This window comes from Chroicocephalus ridibundus, chromosome 3 (assembly GCF_963924245.1).
Source record: "Chroicocephalus ridibundus chromosome 3, bChrRid1.1, whole genome shotgun sequence".
NCBI lineage: Eukaryota > Metazoa > Chordata > Aves > Charadriiformes > Laridae > Chroicocephalus > Chroicocephalus ridibundus.
In genome coordinates this window covers 18,737,779-18,763,147 of record NC_086286.1, presented here as the reverse complement: position 1 = coordinate 18,763,147, position 25,369 = coordinate 18,737,779, and the positions used below count along the sequence as shown (strand labels likewise).

The following is a 25,369-nucleotide window of genomic DNA, read 5'->3' as shown; positions in this document are numbered from 1 at the left end:
GTAGCTGTCATGGCGGCGGTCACGTGCCCCCCTGAGGGAGCCCCGCCCTCCCAGCTGGGTCTCGGCGGCACCCGCGGCTCCCCTCGGCTCCGCTCTCGGTCCTGCCGCCGCGGGAGGCCTCCTCCTGCCGCCTCCCGGTAAGCAGCGGCGCCCCTCTGCCGGTCACCCGTCACCTTGGACCGCCGTCTCTTCGCGCCTCCGTTTGTGGCCCTACCCGGGGAGGGCTGCGGGGCCTGGCTGTGCCTCCGCCGGCTGCCTCGACCCCAGCCGCGGGGTTGGCGGTGGCCTGGGGGGGATAAGGGAGAGGTGTGGAGGGGAAATAACCGTCGGGATCAATGCAATCGGCCCGATACGATGTCATCGGCTCTCTGCTGGCGCTGCCTGCGGCGGCGGGCGTGTGACGCACGGCCGGGCGGAAGTGGCGGCGGGTCGTTACCGGGAGGGTCCCGGCGCCTGTGCGGGCCGCTTGTGCCGCGCTTGGTGGCGGCGGCGGGGCTGGGGGAGCCGGGCGGTACGGAGGCCACTGCTGTGAAAGGGACTGCACGCTGGGGTGGGCCTCGGTCGGCCGGTGTGTGCGTGCCGCTGGCGACGCGGCGGGCCTCGGCGGGACAGGCCTGAAGCGGTGGGCACCGGGCAGGGTCCAGTCGAGCTCTGCCGGGTGCGGGGGGTGAAGGCGGTGTGGACACGGAAGATCTCTCGTTAAGCGCCTGTCGCCTGGCTCGGCCGCGGCTGAGGCGTGCGACGGCTCGTCTCCGGCGCGCAGGTGGGTGGCGGCGTCGTGAGGGGTGCTGGCACGGTAAACAAGTCTCCCGCGCCGTCAGGGAGACCCGGGCGGTGTCAGGGGATCGCTGCTTGGCACATCTCCCTTTTGTTTTGAGCAAATAAAATCACAGAACCGTGTTGGTTGGAAGAGACCTTTATGATCATCAAGTCCAACCATTAACCTGTCACCCCCAAGTTACCGCTAAACCATGTCCCTCAGCGCAACGTCTACGCGTCTTTTAAATACCTCTAGGGATGGCGCCTCCACCACTTCCCTGGGCAGCCTGTTCCAATGCTTGACAACCCTTTCACTGAAGAAATTTTCCCTAATATCCTTCCTAAATCTCCCCTGGTGCAACTTGAGGGCGTTTCCTTTTGTGCTATTGTTTGTTATTTGGGAGAAGAGACCGACCCCCACCTCTCTACAGCCTCCTTTCAGGTAGCTGTAGAGAGCGATAAGGTCTCCCCTCAGCCTCCTTTTCTCCAGGCTAAACCCCCCCAGCTCCCTCAACCGCTCCCCATAGGACTTGTGCTCCAGACCCCTCACCAGCTTCTCTGGATGTGCTCCAGAATCTCAATGTCTTTCTTGTAGTGAGGGGCCCAAAATTGAACACAATATTTGAGGTGGAGCCTCACCAGTGCTGAGTACAGGGGGATGATCACTTCCCTAGTCCTACTCACTACGCTATTCCTGATACAGGCCAGGATGCTGTTGGCCTTCTTGGCCACCTGGGCACGCTGCTGGCTCATATTCAGCCTGCTGTTGACAAACACCCCCAGGTGCTTTTTCACCGGGCGGCTTCAAGCCACTGTTCCCCAAGCTTGTAACGTTGCATGGGGTTGTTGTGACCCATGTGCAAATTTACGAAGCTGCAAAGTGTTTTGTAACGATAATCTTAGACATTCAAAAAGGATTGTAAGGCGATGGGGTCTCTAGTCTGACGTCCTGCTTGGAGCAGAGTCAGCTCTGAGGTCAGACCAGGTGGCTCTGGGCTTTATCCGGCGAGGTTTTGAAAGCCTTTGAGAATGGAGGCCACATGAGCTCTTTGGGCAACTTGTTCCTCAGTTCCGCTGTCCTCGTGGTGAAGAACTTTCTCCTTTTGTCCAGTGCAGACTTTCCTTGTTTCAATATGTACCCATTATATTTCATCCTCCCACCATGCACTGCTGTTGAAAGCTCATTGGAATGCTTGTGTTATATGTGTTTGATGAAATTGGGGTAAAAGATGGTTTGCTTTACCTGTACTCTACCAAACTTCCAGGTCTGTTACACGTATGTAAATATATCCATGTTTTCAGCAAGGTTTACTATGTAATTGTAGTTTCGTCTATATCAATGGTGCCACGATAAAAGCTGCTAATGGATTGACCAGACCTCAGTGAATTGAGATATACCTATAAATTACATAGGAAATATTCAGCCTTGTGCAGGAGGTAACAAATGTGGGGTTTTTTTGAGTAAAAAAAAAAAAGTATGCAGTAATACAGAGCAAAGTAGATTATAGCTTTTTGTCCAAATTAAAATAGTTGCCTCAGAAAGCGTATGTATTTCTGGAGGGTGAAATTCTCAAACTAAGCACATGGATGATGAAGACAAGGTGCGTGGAAGCTTAGTGTTTCAAAGGGAAAAAAAGAAATCTAATTTATTCTGTGTAATTAGATACAACTTTGCAAATTAATTTCTTTCCTTATTGTTTACATTTGGGATATATTTTTGTGAGCTGAGGCGCATGGTATATCTAGCATCTCAGTTGTACCTGTTCCTGCAGCTATTCATTTCTTTCCACGCTTTAGGTTTGGCGTAAACAACACTACAGAAAGAAAATGACCCACTGGTTTCATCGCAACCCTTTGAAGGCCACAGCTCCCGTTTCATTTAATTATTATGGGGTAGCTACCACTCCAGCTGCAGCAAAGGTTTGCAAGTAAGTGTGCTTGTGATTAACTTCACTCTGTCTCTCACAGTTTGGAGGACATCCTTAAAAGTAATGGTTACTCTTCAGTTTTTGTTCTGAAGACGACTAGAAACGTGTAGGCTGGGAGACAATAAGACACTGATGACACTGAACGTTTAGTTACAAAGAGTGGATTATCCAATTTTCAAGTCTCTGAGTGTGTAGCAAGGCCTATTATAATAATTCAGACACAAAAAGGCTAAACATTTCATTGTCTTTCTGATGACTGTGCATTCTTCTGCAAAAGATTACTTAAAGTAATTTCCATAAGTGAATAAGGCATGAACATTCTATTGTAGATGGGAATATAATGAAGAGAGATCTTGGCTTATTTTGCAGATAGATCTATTCTTACCTCTTCACATGCTCATCCCACTCTAATATTGAAGAATATTCCTGCTTGTTACTTCCCTGCCCTCCCCCTGCACCCAGCCTCTCAGTAGTTAAAGGCATAGTTATTTTAGTTTGTGTTAGAATAATAGATTGATAATGAGTACTGATTATGCATTCCTGTCTGTCCCAAATGGATTGTTCTTTAAACTGAAGAGTCAATCGTATCTATCTAGAGGAGAAAGGAAGATTTTTTTTGTATGTGTTGGAATCTTCCTTGTAATGTACCTTTCCTTGCCTTCAGATAGCTAAATTGAATGCTTAGCTTCACTTTCTTAGCCAAAAGGGTGGTGGCATACATGGGTGGGTACTTTCTTAATATTACATTTTTGGGTAGAATTTCTTAGGTTTATTTTTTCTGGTTTTTTTCACCCTTCATACAGTGATTTGAGGCTATCTCGAACACGACTGTTGGAGCTGTTTACAGACTCGAGTTGTAATCCAGAAATGATGAAGAATGCAACTGACTTGTACTTCTCACTCTTGCAAGGTAGGAACATGTATTAGCAATACTGCTAATCCATCAAGAGGTATGTAGTTTGAGTTTTAATGACACTTCTCAGAATGTGTGTTGTGTTAATCTTCTGTAAAGAAGCTTTGCACTTCTCAGGAAGAAGAGTGAGTATCTTCATGGGTTCTATGCTTGATTGCTTGATACCAGTCATGGATACTCACCAGGCCCTTTCTACAAGTTTCAGTGTCCTTTGTGACCCTGCCAGTACTAAGTATGGCAGTCTGTCCTCTTGCTTTTAACTTCATTCTGCTTCCTGCTTGAGGAGAAAACATGTATTTGTCTCTTCGATCGTGGTGAATTGCTCCTTAAGTATAAATTGAGTCTATTAATTAGTTGGTAGGGGTTGCTTTTGGGTGTAAACCTACAGTTTGTCTAACGCTAGATAATAGATTTGTTGCAAGTTTACACTTCTGCTGCTGCTTGTCTTAGATGTATATATAGGTGCTCATTAGCATAGTACCTATATTTTCAGTAGATGGTCACCTATGATGAGGCATTCCCTTGAAACATTCCCCCTGCCAATATTTTGATAACCCTTTCTTAGCAGTCAGGTGCTCAGACAGGTTTCTTAGGGATGAGTTTTCAGGAACCAACTGATTCATGGGAACTGCGATCTTTCAGTCTGTGGGAAGTGAAGCAGCTCAAGTTGGTTTAGTTCCCTCAGTGCCTGGGAGGGTGTAAGCTAATGCGGCATTCTAGATGAAGGTAAGATAACAGCCCATGTAGCTGCAGACGAGATTTGGAGAGTTTCTTCAGGAAAACATCAGGCTTGGTCTCTAAAATCTTTTGCAAGTGAAAGGAACAAGTATTTTCTGTCTTTATAAATGTGACAGCATCTAGAGAGCTACAGCTGCGATAGCTGCGGTTGCAAGTCTTGAGTTCTTGAAGTCTGTAAGACCTGATCAGACCAAGGCCCGTATTACTCCTCCCTGAAAAATTCCTTGAGCCTGCATATGCTAGCATTTGAAAATCCCATAGCATGAGCTTCATCCCACTGACTGCTGCTTTCTGGGCTGCTGGACATAAAGAACCAATTTCCTGTAGACCTGGTGACAAAAAAGGTGATGACTAGGTGAGTCTGTGCTTACAAGCTCTTTTCCCTCTCCCTGTTGACCAGGCAGCTTTTCCTGGTATTTCCCCACTATGGTGGCAGGGACAGTCAGTCACTCACCTCGAGCAGCCTCAGCCATCCTGTACCTGAGTCAGTCCAATTCCCAACTAACGACCATACAGGACATGCAGACCTCTACAAGGTTTTCCTTGGGCAGTCAAGACTCACAGGGTTGAGTTGGTAACCTGCTGGGCAAGGAGTTTCTTGTAGTGGTGCCCTGGGTTGAGCGACACAAGATTAATTTATCTTCTAATGCTGGGAAAAACTCCACTTTTGGAAGACTTTAGTGTCTGAATTCGTGAAAATATTTACTGTATAGCCAGCTAGGCTATGTGGAATTGAAAGTCTCAGTGTTTTCAAGCCTTGCCAGCTGCAGGGATGAGGAGGAGCGAGGCCTGGGCATTTGACCCAGGCTGACCAACAGGATTATTTCAAACCATGAACGTCACATTCGATTCAAATTAGAAAGTTTGATGTGTAGTCTCTCTCTCCCTTGATGGCAGCAGTCCGGAGAACTCTTTGCCCTGGTGCCGGACCCCTGAGCCCTTCCCTTCCTCCTGAAGCCCTTGCGCTCACAGCGTCCGACATTTACTGTCCACTGCTGGGAGTGCACAGCTTCCTACTGATATAATTGGCTGAGTATAATTCTTGTATATCTTATATTAATATCAGGATTAATACTGGTTCTTTAGTGTTATTGTTAATTATTTAGTCTTATCCTATTAAATCTATTTATATTTCAACTCTTGTGTTTCCTTGCTTTCCCCAATTCCCCTTTCCAGGTGATGAGGGGTCGTCGAGTGATAGAATAACTGTCTGAACAACAATAAATTGTTACGGGTTTTCTCAAACCATAACAAGTAGCCGCTTTGGTTTTTTGCACATCTTGTTCTCAAGATATTGAGGAATAAAAGCCTCAGGAAGTAACACTGGTTTTTGAGTGCTACAGCAAGAAAAGTTCTTCTATCTATATCCATATTCTCATTGATCGCCGTTCCTTCGTTACTTGTTTCTGTTTCTTACTTTGAGATCGCCTGTCAGTACATTTTTTTGTTCTATAGGTTTTATCCTTTCACTGGATGACTCTTCCCAAGAATGCAAGTTGAGATATATTCAGAATTTCAAATGGACCGACACGTTACAAGGACAAGTTCCAAGGTACATATGCCTTTATGATTACAGGGTATGCAGCTGTTTTCTTCTGCTCTGTTATGTATATGCACATGTGCCAACACAGGTGTGAAGGAAAACTTAGAATTGTAGCAAAATGTTGAACACAAAGTAGTTTGCAAAACCTTGTTGCTTTGTGTTTTTGATAATGGCCGTACTGTATTAAGTGTTCTGAAGCATGTATTGCCTTTATGTAAAGGTGTGATAACACATGATAATGCTAGAAGGATCCATTGTGTCTTAGTTGATCTACAAACTTTATCTACAATTGGCTAGAGCAGTACAAAGAAAAACCCTGCGAGTATGGTGAATGGAATATAGATTAGTACAGTTTAAGACTTTCTCATTTGGGCACTATTGCCTGACCAGTATCTTCTGAGTTTTTTGAAGTACAAATGTTGCTGAAGATCTGATTTTGTTCTTGTCCTGTGAAGCTCCTAGTACATGTACTCCTGGTACAAACAAAGCTTCTGTTTTAAGGGGGAATATAGACCTGTAACCTTCTGGATTATTCAGTCGTCTCATGCTATTGAAGGTAATTGTGTTGTGTAACTATGCTTACAAATTTGTCAGGCTTTATCTAGAAGTGCTCGGCTTCCTCAAAGCTTTTATTCCCTTTGGAAGACAATCTGTTGATTAGGACTCTCTTCTAATTTTCTCATGGTCATACACACTTGTACTTGTGCCAGCATTATTCTTCCCACTCCCACACCTTTCTTTTTAAAGTTTACTAGTTCCTAAGCTGTACTGAACTTGTGATTGCAAGTTCACTCTTTTCAAAGACTGTGTTTTTAGCTTATGAAATTGCCTGCTATTTGCACATGCCGTTTGAGTGCAGTTACATAAATACTTGCAATAACATTCATTTGAGGGAGATGTAATAGACTCTGACTTATTAACTTAGCAGCTACAACTTTAGACATTCCAGAACAAGGCTTTCCACAAAATGTGCAATTTAAAAAAAAAAAAAAAAAAAAAGAAAAAAAAAAAAGAAGGAAAAATGTCAGCCACACCCAAAGCTAAACAAATCTCAAGTTACTGTTTTAAAATAAAAGTTCCCAAGTGGGAAGGGTAGGCATCTGAATGTGGGAAATTATAATTATGAGCTCTTAAAGGAAATAAGTAAAAATTGAAGTCTGTTTTAGGCAGTACAGCAAGTAGGAGGTTCTGAATTGGAAATTGTTGACTTCTTAAATGAAAAATATTTTATGGAGATAAATGTCATCTTATGCTATGTGAACTATTAGCAAAGAGAGCACTTGTCAGAACAAAATGGAAAGCATTAAATTGTTTGGGGGTTTGTTTGGGGGGTTTTGTCTGTCTTTCTTTAGTGCCCAGCAGGATGCAGTGTTCGAACTGGTTTCCATGGGATTTAATGTAGCTCTGTGGTACACAAAATATGCATCAAGACTCGCTGGAAAAGAAGAGTAAGTGTTTTTCTTTTCTGAGTAATTCCATTGCAGCAATATTCCACCAAAAAATTTAGCAGGTTCTGAGTTGCCTGCTGTAGCGCGTGTCCAACTGAGACAGTGGGAGTTCAAGGAGGCAGTTGGCCTTCATTCATGTGCTGTAATGTCCAAGCGCACTTCAGTCCCTTCTTGCATCTGTGAACAAAGTGTACTAGTACCATGTGATTGTGGGATAGAGAAAGTGCCAGTTGTGACTAAACCCTTTGTCAGTCCTGCTCTAAATGTCCAGGTACAAAACTGAGATTCTCAAAATCACAGCTCTGCTGACTTTCAGCCCTACAGATTTCTAAAGCTTTGGCTTTTAACACTGAGATTACCTTTCACTTGAAAGTCATTACAAGGTCCTACGTTTCATTTTTCAAGTGAGTTCTATTTTATTGTTTAATGATTGGACACTGTAAGAAGCTTCTTTACCATAAGGGTAGCACAGCAGTGGAACAGGTTACTTGGAGAGTTAGTGGACTCTCCATTCTTGAAGGAGTCAAGATTTATCTAGACAAAGCCATTACTCACCTGATCTACTGTTGTTGGTAGTCCTGCTCCAAAGCAGGAGGTGGGACTAAATGACACCTAGAGGTCCTTTCTAACTAAAATTTCATTGATTCGTTCTATATCCGTAGTATAACAGAAGATGAAGCGAAAGACGTTCACAGAAGCCTGAAGATAGCAGCTGGGATTTTTAAACACTTGAAGGTAGAAAAACTGTCTTTGCTGTCTGTTCTTTAAGTTGTCTCCAAATACTTGACTTTTTGTCTTAGAAAAGCTTTTGCTCTTCTGATGAGGTTACAGAATAAACAAATACTTCAGACTGTCTGAATAATACTGGAAGAAGAAGGGTGTTAATACGTTGTGCTACCACTCAATCCCTGTTACTCTTTCCCAATGGCAGTGGAAGAGTAATTTGTCTCCCTAGTAGCACATGGCAACAATGCAGCCAGCAATCTGAAGACCTTCACTCAGTGTCCCATCGATTTAGGACTAAGGGACTTGCTTTGCATTGGCAGCAGTGGTATTAAGCCTAAACTAACTTTGAGACTTGCTTTCTACTTAGGAAAGTCACATTCCAAAATTGATTACACCTGTAGAAAAGGGAAGAGATTTAGAAGCTCGACTTATAGACTCTTACATCATACAGTGCCAAGCTGAAGCTCAAGAAGGTATCTTCAAATATGTGTGTGTTGGGGATGGGAAATGACAGTCTTTGGGGGTTACTTTGGTGTCTTGTGAAGTCTGCTTGGCAGCAATGCCATTTTTTTTCTTTTGAAGTACCGTGGCTTAGTGGGGTGGGTTGCTGTTAAAGAAACTTAAGTTACAACTATAGGAGGAAAATGCCAAAAATCAGTCTGATATTACAAATATAACCACTTTGGAAGAAGTTGTATGTGACATTCACCCCCTCTCTTCTATTTTCCTTTCATGCAGTCTCTTCACCACCATGCTTGCCTAACATAAATTCCCAGTTCCTTTACTTTAAAATATTTGCAGCTTCTCTTTACTAGCTAGTCTTCCAACTAACCATCCTTCAGCTTTTCTATTAATTTGGAATAATTCTATCCAAGAAACAATCTGTCTTTATTCTGCAGTTTGCTTGACTGCACAATACTTGTTTTCTGCACATGCAGGAGTTTTAAAATGCTAAATGCCTCTGCTGGTTTGATGTGACATTTTCAATTAAACTTTAATACCGTGGTGTGGAATTTCTTTTCAGTGACAATTGCTCGGGCTATTGAGCTGAAACACAATCCAGGACTAATCGCTGCTCTTGCTTATGAAACAGCTAACTTCTACCAAAAAGCTGGTAAGTGTCTTGTTTTGTATCCTTAGTGACCCGGTTTACACACTCTTGCCAGCAGACATACTTCACCCACCCGTCAATTGCGATATTAACACTGTTTCTCACTGGATATGCTTTGTATATTTAGCTTCCATTTAGCACATTTAAGGCTTCAGTTATCAGCATAACAGATATATTTTGTTAAGGCTTTTTGGTTTAGTGGGAATCTTTTTCTGTAGCTAATGGTAGGAAATGTTAGTGATTGGAGACAGAAGACAGAGTAATGTCTTGAGAATATATAAGAGCAGCAAACGTGTGGCTTGATGTAAATGGAGTGTATTTCAACTGCCTTCGGGCAGCAGGTTGTGATGCAGCCCCTAAATTGTGTAGAAGGTTAATTCTGTACTCCTTCCAGATGAGTAAGCTGATCTGTGGGTTTACTGAGGCTAGTGGGAAAAGTGCAAAAATATGGGAATCAATGCTATAGAATCACAGAATGGTTCGGGTTGGAAGGGACCCTAAAGATCATGTAGTTTTAACCCCCCTGCCATGAGCAGGGACACCTTCCACCAGACCAGGCTGCTCAAAGCCCCGTCCAGCCTGGCCTTGAACAGGGATGGGACATCCACAACCTCTCTGGGCGACATGTTCCAATGTCTCACCACCTTGACAGTGAAGAATTTCTTCCTAATATCTAATCTAAGTCTCCCCTCTTTCAGTTTCAAACTGTTACCCCTTGTCCTATTGCTACTCTGTGATAAAGAGTCCCTCCCCATCTTTCCTGTAGTCCCTTCAGGTACTGGAAGGCCACTATAAGGTGTCCCCAGAGCCTTCTCTTCTCCAGGCTGAACAACCCCAACTCTCTCAGCCTGTCTTCATAGGAGAGGTGCTCCAGCCCTCATATATGAGATGGAATATTGTAACATAGGTAGGTTTTTATAGGTCACTACTTGACATTAAACTAGGAACAAGCTTTGAAATGCTGCCTAAAAATACTTAGGAGAATTAGCCTTCCAAACTTAGTGGACTGCAGTTTAAGGGATTCTAGGGACAACTGCATCATAGCTCAATAAACTGCATATTTTTGGGTTTTTTTCTCATAGTTTCTCTGTGCCTTTGCAGGAGTAATTTGTGTCACTTGTTTCCAGCTACTTTACAGTTAGGATCTATTGCTAAGTTTAAGAACACTGACTCTGTGTGATTTTTCTTTTTGGAAGCGTCTTAAAGAATAACTTTACGTATATGTTCATAGATCAAACACTATCCAGTTTGGATCCAACCTATGCAGGTAAATGGAGGAAGTACTTAAACTTGAAGACCTGTTTCTATATGGCCTATGTAAGTACTTGACAGCAGTCACAGTTTTTAATGTTGTCTAAGGGCTAGATAGGGAATGGGGGCTAAGTATTGCCTTGACGTTCTTTCCATGCTGTGAAGAGACTGTGCAGTGTTGGTGGCATTTGAAGTGGTTTTGTTGAGCCAGGTGAAATTATTGCAGTGTGGAATTTATTGTGGTCACATATTGTTAAGTGAAGCAATTCAGGTTGACCATAATACTTGTCTTCCATTCTCTGCATCACAATCTGATTCTAGGCGTCATTCAGAGCTGATAAGCATTTTGCATCAAATAATGTTAGGTACCGTTCCAAGTGCTGTCCCTTTTTGCGTGACTTATCTCTTAGCAAATGCAGTGGTGCTTTTGGGATCGTCAGCTGCTCAATTTGCTGTTCATTTCATGTAGCCTGGCACAGCCTGTAATCTGGCTCTTTCGTACCATAAAAAAGAAATGGCCCAAACTAAGCAGTTAACAGAATTGTCTTTCTCTTACGTTAAACCCGTAGCTAAGAGCTGCTTCCCTTATTAGCAAGTTTGAGAGGTTAAGGGAGGGTCAGAGCTGTGGTACTTTTTCTTTTTTTTTAAATTTGTGTAATATGGGCAATGGTAGATCTAGGTACACTTGCTATAATGTGAGAACAGACACTAAAGGAAGGTATGCAAGGTAGGCATTAGTTCATGGGATTGTTCCTTTACCTATGGTATTTAGTATTTAAACTCAACAGTTCCTGATAATAGAAAAGAGGAAGTTCAGTTCTCACTGTAATGCAGTACTATCTTCAAGCATAAGTGTGAAGGAATGAGACTTTTTGGGGTGGAAAAGTTATTTGGACTAAGGCAAAATACCTCAAGCAGCAGAACACCTCATCTCTTCTGGATTCAGTGATGTTTGTTGCAGATTCGGTTTTTGAATATTCAGGTAGTTTTAGTTTTTAGCATCTTTGCTTTGTAAACTTGACTGGGGTTCATCCCCTTTCTGCGATGGGATTTAATCCTGCACGTTGATACAGTGAGAGAGAGAGGTTTGAACTAGTGCTTTTGGTAAAACAGCCTTCATGAAGCTCAAAGTTACTCTTGGCTAGACTTGAGACAGCTGGCTTCATACCTACCTCACGGTGTTTATGCTGAACTGCATTGTTCAGTGAATGCTGCTTTGACTTGCATTCCCAAATTGTCAGCCGTCTGCAGGGAATGGCAGCCTCGAAGAGATGCAGCTCTGATGTAAGGAAGAGCAGAAGGGAATTGGTGCAGGAAGTGCCCAATGTTGTTGATAATGATTTTGTCCTCTCCCACTAGGCATATTGTTACCATGGTCAAACTTTACTGGCGAGTGATAAATGTGGGGAAGCAATCAGATCTCTGCAGGAATCAGAAAAATGTAAGTGTGATTGAGACTGGATTACAGGGTTTGGTGATGACATGCCTGTTTAATTTTGCTGTATCGTGTTTATTTGGCCTCGCAAAGACTTATGATTTTATCTGTCACTTGATGAAAATCCAGCACACTTGAGTAGAGACAGTATATTCTTTTTTTGTCTTACCAAAGACTGTCTTTCATAACAGTGCTGCAGAAAATGTCATCTTCACTTCTCAGTCGGTTCAAGACTGGCTTTGAACTGCCTGCAGTACAGTGTGAAAATCAATTGTCTGGTCATCATGTTTTCTAGTCTGTATGTTAAGTTACTGCAGCCTTTTCTGCTTTGGAGGTTGGTCTGTCTTACATTAAATAGTAAACCTAGACCATGTTTGTTTGTTTTTAAACAGATTTCAGTAACTTATTTCCTTTCTATTCATTTGAAAGGTAGATTAAGGGAAATTTGCAGTAGTTCAGGGTCGCTTGCCCATCCTTCTCTTTTCAAAGCTATTGCTGCCCCAATGGCCTGCACTGCATAACTTTACCACAATGTATAAAAAAACACTCAGATCATCAACTTGGAAACTTCTAATATTAATTTTAAAAATAAAAATAAATAACTTATTAAGAACAAACTGAGCTGGATTACTTGCAGTAAAACACATACTGTGTTTTTTACTGTGCCTGCTGTTCAGTGAAGAGTGCTTATTTTCCCACTCCATATTAAGTGTTTATTTTTGGGCATCAACTGTGCGTGGACACCTTCACACCCTCTCTCTTTCCCTCCCATGTGGCACAGTTCTTGGGCTTATTGTTTCATTTTGCCCCACACATAAGAATGCTTTCCTGCATCTTCCCACCCAAAAAGCTATCTTTTTTTTTTTTTTTTTGAAGGTTCCTAGTCAATTTTTGGATGCAGTAAATCTTGGCTGGAAGTGCTGCCTTTCAGCTAGTTTATTTTTGTTTCTAAGAAGGAAGAAGCCTGAATGGATTCTGGTATCTCCTAAAACTGAAACACTGTAGATCAGAACCGTGATTTAATAGAGTCATGTAAATGATTTTTATTACGTTTCTTTCTTGTAAAGTTTTTGCCAAGGCTGAAGCATTGTGCAAAGAATATGGAGAAACCAAAGGGCCTGGGACTACTGCCAAACCTTCTGGACATCTCTTCTTTAGGAAATTAGGAAGTTTGATTAAGAACACACTAGAAAAATGCCAGAGAGAGAATGGATTCATGTAAGTAATTTGTGGTTGGTACACTACTCTATATGAACTGTTATTACCTCATTTGCCTTCAATATGGGATGGTAAATTTTACTCTCCAGTTCTTATATTCCTTTAGGGCCTGGCATGTAATTTAAAGATAAATGTGCGATTCTGTAATTTTCTCTTATAGATTTGCTGTGGGTCTGTGCTATCACCCTCTCTCTGTGTTCTATGCCAGTTCAGCAGGGTAGGTTGGACTGATACCCTGGAGACATTTTTCTTCCTTCATTCCTCAGCCACTTTGTTTCTTTTCCTTCTGCACAAGAGCAAGTCCTGCAGAGGTGGCCGTGTTGCTCTAATGCCCTCTTCCCAGCTGCCGGGATCTAGTAGGCAAAAGACAGAGGGGAAATGGAGAAGACTGGTAGCTGGTTCTGCGTTGCTAGCAGGGAAGTCAAGACACAGTCATGCCTTCAGCAAAGAATATGCTTAGGGTGCTAGGAGCTTTACCAATCTAAGTATAATTACTGTTGTGAATAGGGCTTTCTGTTAGTTCATGCCCCTTCCAAAAATAGTTTGGAAGCAGTCTAAAATAGCAAGATTAGTTTAGCTTTAGAATTCTTTTGCTCATTTCTTTCTCCCCTCTCCTCTTACGATTTAGTATTCCGTAATAGGTTTATTATTTCCCTTTTTATGATACTTAAAGACCTGCATAGTAGGGGAATTGACTAAACAAAAAGGATTGTCAAGAACATCAAGCTGAACTGCAAATAGGAAAAGAAGTTCTCTGCTCTGCTTTGGTTCCAATAACCGTTGTCATAGCTTACAACAAGAGCATACAGGAGATTTGAACAAATCCACGTCCCTCTAGAGACAAACTTTGAAAGAGAAACCAGATAACCAGTGACTGTTCTGGGGAGATGTGCCTGCCACAGAGCTCTGCTGCAGCATAGGAAGTAAGGTAGTGTGTGTCAGCATTTGTCAGATTTCAGCTCTTGTTGGTTTGATGAGGGTAGATATATACCCTGGTTCAGGCTTTGTCATGTAGCAAGTCTTTGTAGGTGTTGCAGTGTTGTTGCTGTTGTGCGCTGTGGCACGTTAAGACTGATTTAGGAAAAAGAACTGTCCTCTTCATCTTTCTTGGAAGTGTTTTAAATCCTCATTTGGATTTTGAAGGCCTTTTGGACCAAAGGTGCTCTTCTCACTGAAGCGCTGGGAATAATGGTTATCAAGTAGGAAAAAACCCGGCTAGCTATTAGGGGATGAACAATACCAAGAAGGAATTGCTTTTGTTCTTGTGAATCTTGCTGACAGAATGTATGTTGGATGATGCCTTAATGAAACGGAAGAGAGCAGCAGTGATTGCCACTGCAAAAACCCAGATTGTTTTTCTTCAGAATTGCGAACAAGACTTGCAGAGGTAGTGCATTGTGTTTTAAATATATTGCTGTATTCTCTTACAGCTATTTTCAGAAGGTGCCAGCAGAGGCTCCCCAGCTGGAACTGAAAGCAAACTATGGCTTAGTAGAGCCTATTCCTTTTGAATTTCCTGCCTTGAACGCACACTGGACTCCTGAAACACTTGCGGCATTTGATCTCACCAAGAGGCCAAAAGATGACACTGTAAGATAATCTTATGTACTGTTCTTTCCCTTTAGCTTTATTCCGTGTGTAATACGGAGTTACTATTTTGCTCTTCTGTAATGTTCCCCCTGTAGACACAAGGCTACCACCCGAGCTCACATTTCCGTTGTGCCAGGAGGCAAGTCGGTTAACCTTTCTGCCACACTGTCAGCATCTGGAAATTAGGAGTCATTTTTTTTTCTAAGTCATGAATAGGAGGAAATTCTTTAATGTGTATAAAATGCTGAAACGTTAACAGGAGTGAATGCTACAGAAAGATTCTTTTTTAGAAAAGGATTCATTTAAATGAATCCTTAAGGATGCTGAAAAAGAGAATATTTGACTTTTCCCCCTTGCTTGAGGCTTGCTCAAAGCCTTCAGCCTTGAAAAGAGAGGGGACTATTAGATTAGAATATGTAAAGTTAGCCGTGCATAAATACTGTGCAGACAGAGTGGTTTGTACTTGTGGTATTTAGGGTTTTTTTTCTTCTTGTTTGCAGGCTAAACCAAAACCAGATGAAGAAGTAAAGCCTCTGAAGGAACCTGATATAAAGCCTCAAAAAGACAGTGGATGCCAGATTTCTTAAGTGCCATAAGTGCTTTGAGTTCACTTTGAAACTGTATTAATTGGACTCCGGGGCTTTAGTTCTGATCTCCCTTTTTTCTGATACTTCTTTTTTAATTTAGAAGACTAATTTAATTTACTTTAATTAGTATGCGTCTATCTTGCTTGAGAATGTGGTGGATTTCTAGGAGTTTATTTATATCTGACTTATTTTTGGTTTCAGTGGGATATTATAGAATGAGTGGGCTTAAATGTTCCTATTGTGCCTCTGGAGAGTTTCTTTTTGTGGGTTTAGTTTCTACCCACAAATAGCAAAGGAAGTATCATGATTGTAACACTTGAGGATTTTTCCATTAAATGATATGCTATTTAATGTCAAATTCTGCAAACAAAAGTTTGCATAAATGTTATATTTATTCAGGTTTTGTCATTCAGGGTTAACACCCTGTTATGTTCCAATTCACTTAATTGTAGTTAGCGAAGAAAATCTGGGTTTGGTTTGCAACACCGCCATGGTATTTCACAGGACTTTCACAGAACTTGGAAAACCTTAAGTTCTGCGTAACTGGAACACAATTTATATTCTTTTGAAATGATTAGCCTCTGTCCTTTCCTCTGTAGATTAGGGTTCTTGTGTCAGAAATTGTAGTAAGGGACATTAGCTTGGTGGTTCTTAAATTAAAATCCTTTAATATCAAAGTGTATGTGAAAGTGATGCAGCAAGTAGTATGAAAGTGCTCAAAAATAATGCATCATAGTGTCATTCATTCAAAGTTTTTTGGATCTTGAAAGATTTGGTAAGTCTGAAAGCTGCAGACAGTTAAAATCTCCTGGCACTAGAAAAGCTCCATTTGAATTCATAAAGCTGTCACGCATAAGGTAATGGAATCGTAGCTAGGATGCAGTGTTTCCATCTGGGCAGTGTCTATAAGAAGCTGTTAGGAGAACAGGGAGGAAAGATGAGCTGAAGAGGTGGTGGCACAACTGGGAAACCAAGCTCTAGATTTCCTTTATGCCATATGTAAACAGTGCTATTTCTCAGATTTTGAAATCAGCTCCTTATGAAGAGAACTTGCCAACAGCCAAGCCCAGTCAAGACTGAGAAAGTATTTTCTAGAACTTGCTTCTTCCATTTCTGCCTACTATGGAAAATGTGTTAACAGTCTTTAGTGCTGAGCACTCCAAAACACCTGTGTCAACAGAAATGTAGCTTTCTGATTTTCTGCAAATGCGAAAAAATATGATGCATGTGTTGAAGTGAGGGCCTTGCCATCTCTGGGTACCAGTTGCTGCACTTCACTTTACCCAAGAAAGAAACTGAACAGCCTGAAAATGTTCCTGTTTCAAGAAAACATGATGGCATATGCACTTATTATGACATATACTGTAAACTCCTCACTTTGTACCGTTTGGATCGGTTCATCTTCTGCTGTGGTGTAGTTCAGTGCTTCTGTTTGAAATCTTTCATGGGACTTAGAGTGTGTGTAGCTCCTTGAGGGCCTGTGGAACAAAAGCTGTTGAGTAGGTTAATAGCAAATTCAAGACTCTTCCTGAGTTGCTGGACCAAACTACAGAATTCCCTGCTGCAAAAGGCAAAGAGGCTCTTAATACTGGCTGTCGTGCGTGAATCAAATGCAGAACTCATTGCTTCTGGTGATGGATTTTTCTTTCAGCCGGTTCTGCACACAAAAATATGTGTAAAATCAGCTGATTTGCTTTTGAATAAGTTTCTGTTCTGCAAGGGCTCAGGTGCCTAGAGGATAATGAGTATCAAGAAGAATTTATATCTAAAATTGGTCCATTTCTTTTGATGCTGCACAGGGACCTGGGGTATGTTTTATGAAGAGTTACTCAGATCTGTTCACAACTTGATCAGTGACGTTTTAGACTGCTGCTATTGTTAAAAGACCAGCTTAGGTTTTTCCAGAATGGAGCATGGAGCTGCTTTGCTTATACAGATTTTAATTCTAAAAACTTACTACAGCTGTAGTCATCTACATTTGCTTAGCCTGCCCCCTTTAAGGATCAAGACGCAGTTATCTCAGTTTCATAATCCTGATTTTTTTAGTTACACATTGTTTTTCAGATGACTCTCTGTATTAATACATACATGTCTCAACCTAATTAATTTTCTTTGTATGCAGACTAGATTCCATTTTCCCTCCTCCCCTCATTTTCCCTTCCATCTGCTACACACCGTGGCACAGACTTACCCTTGTTTGCTAATGCATGTGGAGGTCCTGGGTCTCATTTCCAATGACGCTTTTGCCCGTGGGTATACTTCAGTATATGAATACCTTAAAATAAAATGAACAGATTGTGACTAAATCACTCCCAAACAACTTCTTAGGAAGGATTATATTTTAAGGACTTGCAATTCTTAATTCTTTGGACGCTTTCTTGAACCGAGTGGTTTGTTTGAATCAAGTTCACTGTAAATAGTTTGGGGCAGAACCAAGTGGATTGTGTCAGGTTATGGCATTACTTAAGCCTAGCTGTGTAACCTCTTACGCCATAGCTGTTTCAGTAAATATGAGGTAGTAGTTTAAAAATAGACTAATGGAACAAATTAATTCACTTAACATGTGTTACTTTTCAAGACAAACTTTGTTTACTTGTAGTTAAAATCCTATGGCAAACATTGGATAGTTTTGCCCAAAACCAAGGAATGGGAGACTGTTTAGTTTGCAGAGTGTAGAGAGTTGTGAGTCAACGAGCAGTTTGGGGTTTTTTTGTTTTGTTGGCTAGTAGCAAGAATTATTGTAAATAATATGTAGATTAACAGTCCAATATGCTTAAGAATATGGGTGAATTGACTGAGAGTTTCAGTTAATCTGGAAATTTAGCACTTCATTCTTTCTATTATGGTTTCCTTTAGTAATTTTTAAGAATGAGGTATTTTGAATGGTGGCTTTTTAATACTGTAATGCTGCAAGAGCCTGTTTTTGTGATCTCACTCCGGTTTTAGAGGCTCTCGTGGCTAAGCCTGCAAATCTTGTTGATGTAAATAGTCTTTAAAAATTTGTGCCCAGTCTGAACTAGGACAAAACTGCAGCTAAATAAAATATGGAGTGCTGGGCCCTCTACTTTGTGCTTTTAAAAATGCAATGATTGTCTTTAATCTACTATAAAACAAACCATTAAGCTCTTTGTAGGATTTCTATTTAAATACTTTCCTCCATGTATTTAAATACACTTTCTCCTTGTTTCGTGTTCCTGGGTTTACAGTAGTTAATCTCCATCCAGCATGTGACACTCCTAGAACTGAAGGACTGAATTTGACCCTTGGACGCTGATGTCTGCCTCCCATTGGATTCGGTAGAGGAGTTTTCCCTGTCAGCCTAAGGATGACGTTTGGTCACTTAAATGTTCAGCATGGATATGTGGTGCGTCTGTAATGATGGTAGTGGTTCATACTGTAAGCAAGAAAACAGATCCCTGTATCTGTGTAGAATATAGCTAACTTTGCACTTTAGAAATTTCTGATTTTGCAATTTTGGTACAATACAATATAGTTGTAAATATTCCTTCCTGTCATTTTAATTTTGTTGCACTGATTTCAGTACTGTGCTATTGGTAAGATTTTTATGGGAAGCATTACTAAAATGTATTTTGAATTGTCTGTGTATAAAACAAACTCATGAAGCACATCTCTGCCTTTAGTACTGGGGGAACCTGAGGGGAGACAGTAGTTCATCTGCCTTCCATGTCAATTCAGAGAAATGAGAAGTTTCTGCCTGTTGGCTGAGGGATGATACATCTCATCCCATCCTTGCATCTAGTATCTAAACTGAAGTTTCAGCATTAACATAAATCCTCTTCACACCTACTAATTATTCCTTTTAAAAAAACCTGTCTCTAAAGATCATTGCCAAATTATCGTAGCTCCATAAACTGCATTTTTTTTTTCTTTTTTCTTTTTTTCCCCCCCTAACTATCCCAATTGAGTGAGAATAAAGCACAGCGAGTATGACTGGCACAGAAAAGCCCCTGCAGTGAGTATCTGTCTCTAGATTTTGAGTGCAGTGTAATGCACAATGCACAATTTCCACAATGGCCATTGGTTCCACTCAGATCTTTCCCTGCTGGTGGTGCTCTCAAATTCAACAAATGTCACGTGGTAACTGAGGGGACCCTTGGGGGGCTTTTTATGTAGGAAGGCCTACCTCCTTTGGTGTTGGTGCCTTCATAGATAACAACCTTCTTGAAGCCATCCTGTATTGTGAATAATCAAACTTCAATGGAATCAGCTCTGATAAGATCGACCGAGCAGCCTTATTTTGTGAAGACAGTCACCATGCAATCTTAAGCTTCACAGTTTGAAAATTTGTACATAACCATGACTTTCAGAATACCGTTTAAAATAAACAACCTTAATGTATTGGGTTTTGTTTCATCATTTAAAATTTTAAGTATAGTAGCAAGAAAAAGGGTCTGTCTTGAATGTTACTTTCTCCAATTTAATGCAAATGTAATAATTATAGAGAATACTTTATCCCCGCAGTATGTCCGAAGGAGGACTTAAATGAGCAAGATAGTTACGTGAGTTGGGTGCATATGGAAATAGTAGCTACAAGGAAGCACTTCGAGTCATGGGGCACGAAGAGAGGAGGTGGAATTTCCAAACTTCTGTTTAAAAGAAAAACAAAAAAGGTAATTGAGTATGATTTCATATACCTATACAAAATCCTAGTGGTTGCAAAGGTCTGTGACATTGTAGGATATTCTATATACTACATGAAGGGGTTATTGGGGAAGTACAAATTGCTGGCGAGTTCTGTAGGTTGCCAGCAGGTGGCAAGTGGATTTGTAGGAAACGTGCTTTTTCATTTTCCGAGGCATGGTTATCTCTTTCAGTTTTTAGTGTAAATACACACTAATGCCTTTTAGCCTCTCAGGCTTTAGCACAGTTTCGAGAAGAAAAAAATAGTCAAATAGTCTCTATTGGACTCTGATGTCTGTTTCCTTCTGAAATAAATCTTTTTCCCTCAACAAGGTACGTTGAAAAAACATACAGAAAAGGTGTTTTCATTCATGCATATTGTGACTTCAGTAAAGGTATCTATAACTGATTCTATAATATTTTCCCTCCTTCCTAGTGATTTAAAGGTTTTCAATTTCTATGTATTCCTTAGAGAATAAGAATTTTTTGGCTGTCTAAAACTATCTTCTGCTTAATTTTGATAATAACAAATAATGTTATAAGAATGTGAAAACTGGATTGTTTTGAGTGTAGCATGGGGAATTTGACAATGTCCTGGATATCAACTTTAAGACAAACCTTCCTTTCCAATTTAGAAACTAAAATTTTTCTACTTTACAGGGGTTTTTTTGGTCTGACATCAGATTCATCCATTCAGCCAGGGAGCCAACCAAACAGGTAGTTACATTTGGAGAGTAATTATAGCACGTAGCTGCTAGACTGTATTTTTTATTTCCTTTCCTCCATAAAGAAAGTAATCTTTTCAGCAACGGTCTCTGCTGAAACGGATTAACTCTGAAATGAATTTCCAAGTCACAGAAAGTTGCTGATTTGTGTTGGGAACTCCTGAAGACCCACAATTTCCCTCATGTTGGTTTGAATACAGACGTTATTTGGAACACTTTTCTTCAGATTTCAGAAAGCTGAGCAGATCCTTGAAGGTGAAAGACCTACCTATCTTATTGTGTGCTTTTTCTAGTGCCTTGCAGACTGCTTTTCATGCCTTCACTTCTAAGTGATTGGGGAAAAAAATCTAGATTTCCATGCTTTATTGCTTTCTTGCACACTCAGGTAAGAAGTGAAATAACCACTAATGATGCATATAGCTAACATCATTGGGATAAAGTGGATGAGTGGACAGTTCAAACCATAAAACTGCCTTTTCAGATTATATATAGATGTCTACACATGGCCTGCTTCTGTTTATATTTGGAAATTTTCTGTTGAAGCCGTAACAAATAGAAATTTCGCTTTATGAAAGTGAAAACAGATTCTGGTGAACGCGTGAGTAGCAAGTCCTGTACTCATTTGTTTTCAACAGCTTTGGAAAATGCAAGGCGCAATATTGTTATCCTGGGCTGAATGTTGTAGGAAAAGTCCACAGGATTTTTTTATCTAAACTGTGACTTCAGGTCAGATTAAAGCTGATGGGAAGCCTAGATAAATCGATCGTCTCAGGCTTTTGTGACTGGCACATTCATGTCACCTGGGCTGATGATTTTGCTCAGATTTCTAACTCGATCACAAATCTTACACCGCGGTACTTTTTCCTGAGGTTGATGCAAGCTGGCATTCTTGCACTTCTTGTTGTGCGCATGGTGTGAGAACTCAACTGACAGCACAGACTTTTCTTTCTTAAATTATTTGCCTTTTTAAAAACATAGAAAACCTTTCGGATTTTCCCTAGTTCTCACAAGCAGCTGGTGTATAATTTTAACACAAAAAAAGAGGTTATCACTTGTGCAGCTCTACTTTCCACTACATCAGACGTGCCTAGTAGTTAGCACTTTAGAAAAGTCAGATTAAGTTTTCTGTCAGTGAAGAAACAGCTTGAAGAAGCACGGAGATATCAAGTGTCGTCTCCTGTTGATTGCTTAATAAGCAGGTAACGTAGAGGCCCCATTGTGAGGCGCACGGTAGCTCTGAAGTTCAGAAGAAGCCAAGTGGTGGGATGGCTTTTCATTACTGCTGCAGCATGCGGGATCTTCAGGCAACTGAACTGCAGTTAGGGCAGAGCTACTGGGGTACTGGCAGATCCCAGTGTAGCTGTTGCACGTGCTAACTATCCTAGCAAAATATGCTTGTCATGGTGGGATTATTTAAAGCAAATAATATATTAGCTGAATCTGTCCAATGTGAGGAGATCAGTGAGAACAGACTACAGGCTTTCTTCTCTGTGAACTGGCAGATTGCGTCATACTGCAAGCTGAATGGTACAGGTGTGCGTTTAGTGCAACTTCATGGATAAGCTTGTCTTCATGTTCAAAAGTAAAGCTTTCTTCTTGTTTCTGCTCTGTAGTCCACGTTCTCCTGGAGGCTGTATCTGTGGTTTTGGGCAGTTTGAATTGCAACCACTTCGTTTCTTAGTAGCCTGAGGTTTCTTTTTGATCTGATTGATTAGTTTACTTTAAGGATGGATTAACTGGAATGCAATCACTATTGAAGCAACAAAGCTGGTACTATCCTGTTTTTTCTCCTCCTTATAATACTTGCTGGCATTGTCTCATGGGATTATCACTAAGATTTAAAACACTTGATGGTTTTTAAAATCAGGAGGGTTTGGTTTTTTTTTTCTTTTTTTTTTTTTGTTAGATGGTATAAACAATGAAATAATTCAGACTAGATTGATTGGTATCAGCCCGTCGATCCTTTCCAAAGGACACATTGTACAATAACCAGAAAGGAGTTCTCCTTGCTTTTGGATATCTAGAAACAGCCTTAGTGTGAGCAAAAGAGGAATTTGAAAATAATAGGAAAAAAACCTGGTTATCACACAGGTAGGTAATAACGAGGGTGCAGTATGTTTGGTATGTTATGAATTTTTGTGCTACCTACACAGTTAGACCAGCGTGGCAGATAGCACTTGCAGAAGAATCAGAATAGGATGATTCTAATTGAGGATGGACCATTTTGTCTGGCTTCTTGTCCCAGGAGAGAGCAATTAATTCTTGACAGGCTTGTCAGGTAATCGGTTGTAGTATTTTTGAATCCTTTCACTTATCGAGTTCTCTTCATTTCACGTAGGTCGCGCTGTCTGCATTTCAAATTCCTCTGTTGTCCTATCGACAAACTATCCTTTTGTCTTTCATGATCTTTTCCTGTATTTCACTGTTACTGTGCTTCCCCTTAGCTTTTCCATCTGTAGACTAAACACCACCATCCCTTTGCATCTTTCTGCCTTAGTTTTACTTCACAAGATATTTAGTCGTTCTTATTGCTGTCCTCTGGACTTTCTCTAATTTGTCCACATGCTTTTCAAATGTTGTCATGTCCAAAACAGAACAGAAGCCTCCAGCTGGGCCTCACCAAGACAGAGCAGTGCATATCTGCTACCTAAGCAGCTGTTTCCCATCTTGTCTAAGTGCAGAACCCTTAAATTATTTCCTTACATCCTGTGTTTTTTTCAGAGTATTTCTCTTATAGACATTCTTTTGAATTGTATTCTGATTTTCCACGTTATTCTCGGTTGTTTGCAAAGATGTATTTCTAGATCTATCTATTGCATCAGCCCATTCACTAATGAAAATGCTAAGTATCAATGTCCAAGGCAGAGCCCTGCTCTGTCTATCCCTCTGTGCTGGCACTGAAATATTGGTAACTAATCCCTATACACTCTTTCTCAGAAAAGCAGCTTTTCTAAGAAAAATGAGACCCATGACTGGCCTTTTTTATTTGAAGCAACACGAAGCTACTTGTTATCATTCCATCCTCTCACATTAAATGTGCTTCTTGCTGCCAGTGATTTTTTTAAATAAACATCGCATCTTTGTATATAATATTATGGCAGATGCTTAAATTAATCTTTATTAATGTATGATATATTAATTATAAATAAAAATGGTTACATTGCAGTTAAACATCAAAAAGCAACTTAACACGGTGAAATTAGTTATGCAAAAACGTATGAATAGCTGTATGGAATTACAGAGTCATGCACCATTTTTTCCAGAGGACTTTATGCATAGGATAGCTACTCATTCAAGAGAGCTATTGGCCTATTTTCAGTGTATTTCATAGATCTGTGCAGTCCGTCCTCTTTTATTTGCTGTGCAACATCGAAATGTCGTATAGAATGGGGACTTGTTCATCTGGGTTCTTGAGGAGCGGTGTCAGATACATATCTGAATGCTCTGGAAACTTAATTTTTTACCATACAAAGTCAAGCATCAAGATTGTCAGCAGCCAGCTGACTTGGAGTATCCAGCTAGAAATGTCACGGGACATTTAGCACGTTACACTGCCGATAGTGTTCCTGTTGTGTGCATTTGTAGCAACTATGAATGGTCAATACTCCTGCCAAAGGATGTCAAGTGTTTCGAACCAGAGCCCAGCAAGCACCCATCTCGCAGCTATGAGCCGCCAGAATTCACACGGGGATCGTATGGGAGCTGTAGGGCAGAGGCTGCCACAGTGTCTAACTCTATGACACCTTTCAGCTGTCCTTGTTATGAAACCATCTTTTCTTCCTTCTTGCTCCTCGGTCTTCCGTTTCGTTCATGTCTTCCAAACTCTCCGTGACCGAGGGGGGGCCCTGCATACAACAGCTTTCCTCATCCCGCAATCCTGACCTGCTCCAAAGGCAGTGCTCCAAAATCCTCTCTCTCCAACTGATAAGGAGACATGAGTCATAGGGGGAAAATTGTATATGATCACATTATATACCCTCCCTTTTCCATTATTCAACATAAGTAGGGGATTTAAAGAAAAAAATGTAATGAAGAAACCTCCAAAGCATGCGTCCTTACTTTGAACTCTGCCACTCAACTTTTTTTTAACTAAGTTCACTTTAAAATAGTCTTTTCAAAAAGTCTTAAGTATGTTGGGGAAAAAAAAGAAATCCTGTGGATTGCCCTATGTCCCATGAATCTTGTCTCCAGCTTTTATATTTGGATCCTGGGCAGATGTTCAGAGGGATAGCAACAGCTGAACCAGTGGCCGTCTCTGTCAAATCTCAAGACTCTGAAACGCTCTAGTTCCTCTGTCATTTACAGCAGTGAAGCAAACAAAGAATTGTTTTAACAGGGACTAGAGAAAAAACTTTTACTCTTCAATCTATCCCACTCCTACCAGTATGATGCCAGTAATAGATGCCCAGAGCTTGGAGAAGGGTCGCAGGTCAACAGGAGAGCACCTGGAGTGCAGCGCAAAGGAATTCCAGCCACTCCAGCCAATAAGTCATCTTCATTGGGGCCCAACTTAAATGCCTCTATGCATGGGGAACAAACAGGAGGAGCTAGAGATGTGCGCTTGCCTCCAGGGCTGTCATCTTATTGGCATCATGGAGATGTGGTGGGATGGCTTCTATGACTGGAAAGTTGGAATGGAAGGATACAGTCTCTTCAGGAAGAATAGGCAGGGGGTTCTACCCCTCTACTCTGCTCTGGTGAGACCCCACCTGGAGGACTACGTCCAACTTTGGAGCCCCCAACATAAGAAGGATAT

The 25,369-nt window shown here is 41.0% G+C and overlaps 1 protein-coding gene across 2 annotated transcripts; it reads left to right on the top strand.

Moving 5' to 3' along the window:
* Positions 1–19,606, top strand: BROX (BRO1 domain and CAAX motif containing). 2 transcript variants are annotated; one of them, XM_063328240.1, is made up of 13 exons: positions 1–137; positions 2,557–2,687; positions 3,491–3,597; positions 5,794–5,890; positions 7,234–7,329; positions 7,992–8,064; positions 8,423–8,528; positions 9,080–9,169; positions 10,398–10,483; positions 11,777–11,858; positions 12,920–13,070; positions 14,501–14,660; positions 15,161–19,606. In XM_063328240.1, the coding sequence occupies exons 2-13, from the start codon at positions 2,587–2,589 to the stop codon at positions 15,245–15,247; spliced, it is 1,236 nt and encodes a 411-aa protein (XP_063184310.1). In that variant the 5' UTR covers positions 1–137; positions 2,557–2,586; the 3' UTR covers positions 15,248–19,606. The 2 variants fall into 2 exon arrangements, with proteins under 2 accessions (XP_063184310.1, XP_063184309.1); XM_063328239.1 differs by lacking the exon at positions 1–137 and adding an exon at positions 234–763.
* Positions 19,607–25,369: the final 5,763 nt, after the last annotated feature.

Excerpts from the sequence above, each read along its gene's own strand:
- BROX (XM_063328240.1), top strand. The coding sequence starts at position 2,587 with ATGACCCACTGGTTTCATCGCAACCCTTTGAAGGCCACAGCTCCCGTT. Across the intron at positions 9,170-10,397 it reads TAACTTCTACCAAAAAGCTG|ATCAAACACTATCCAGTTTG; the intron begins GTAAGTGTCTTG and ends ATATGTTCATAG. Across the intron at positions 13,071-14,500 it reads CAGAGAGAGAATGGATTCAT|CTATTTTCAGAAGGTGCCAG; the intron begins GTAAGTAATTTG and ends ATTCTCTTACAG.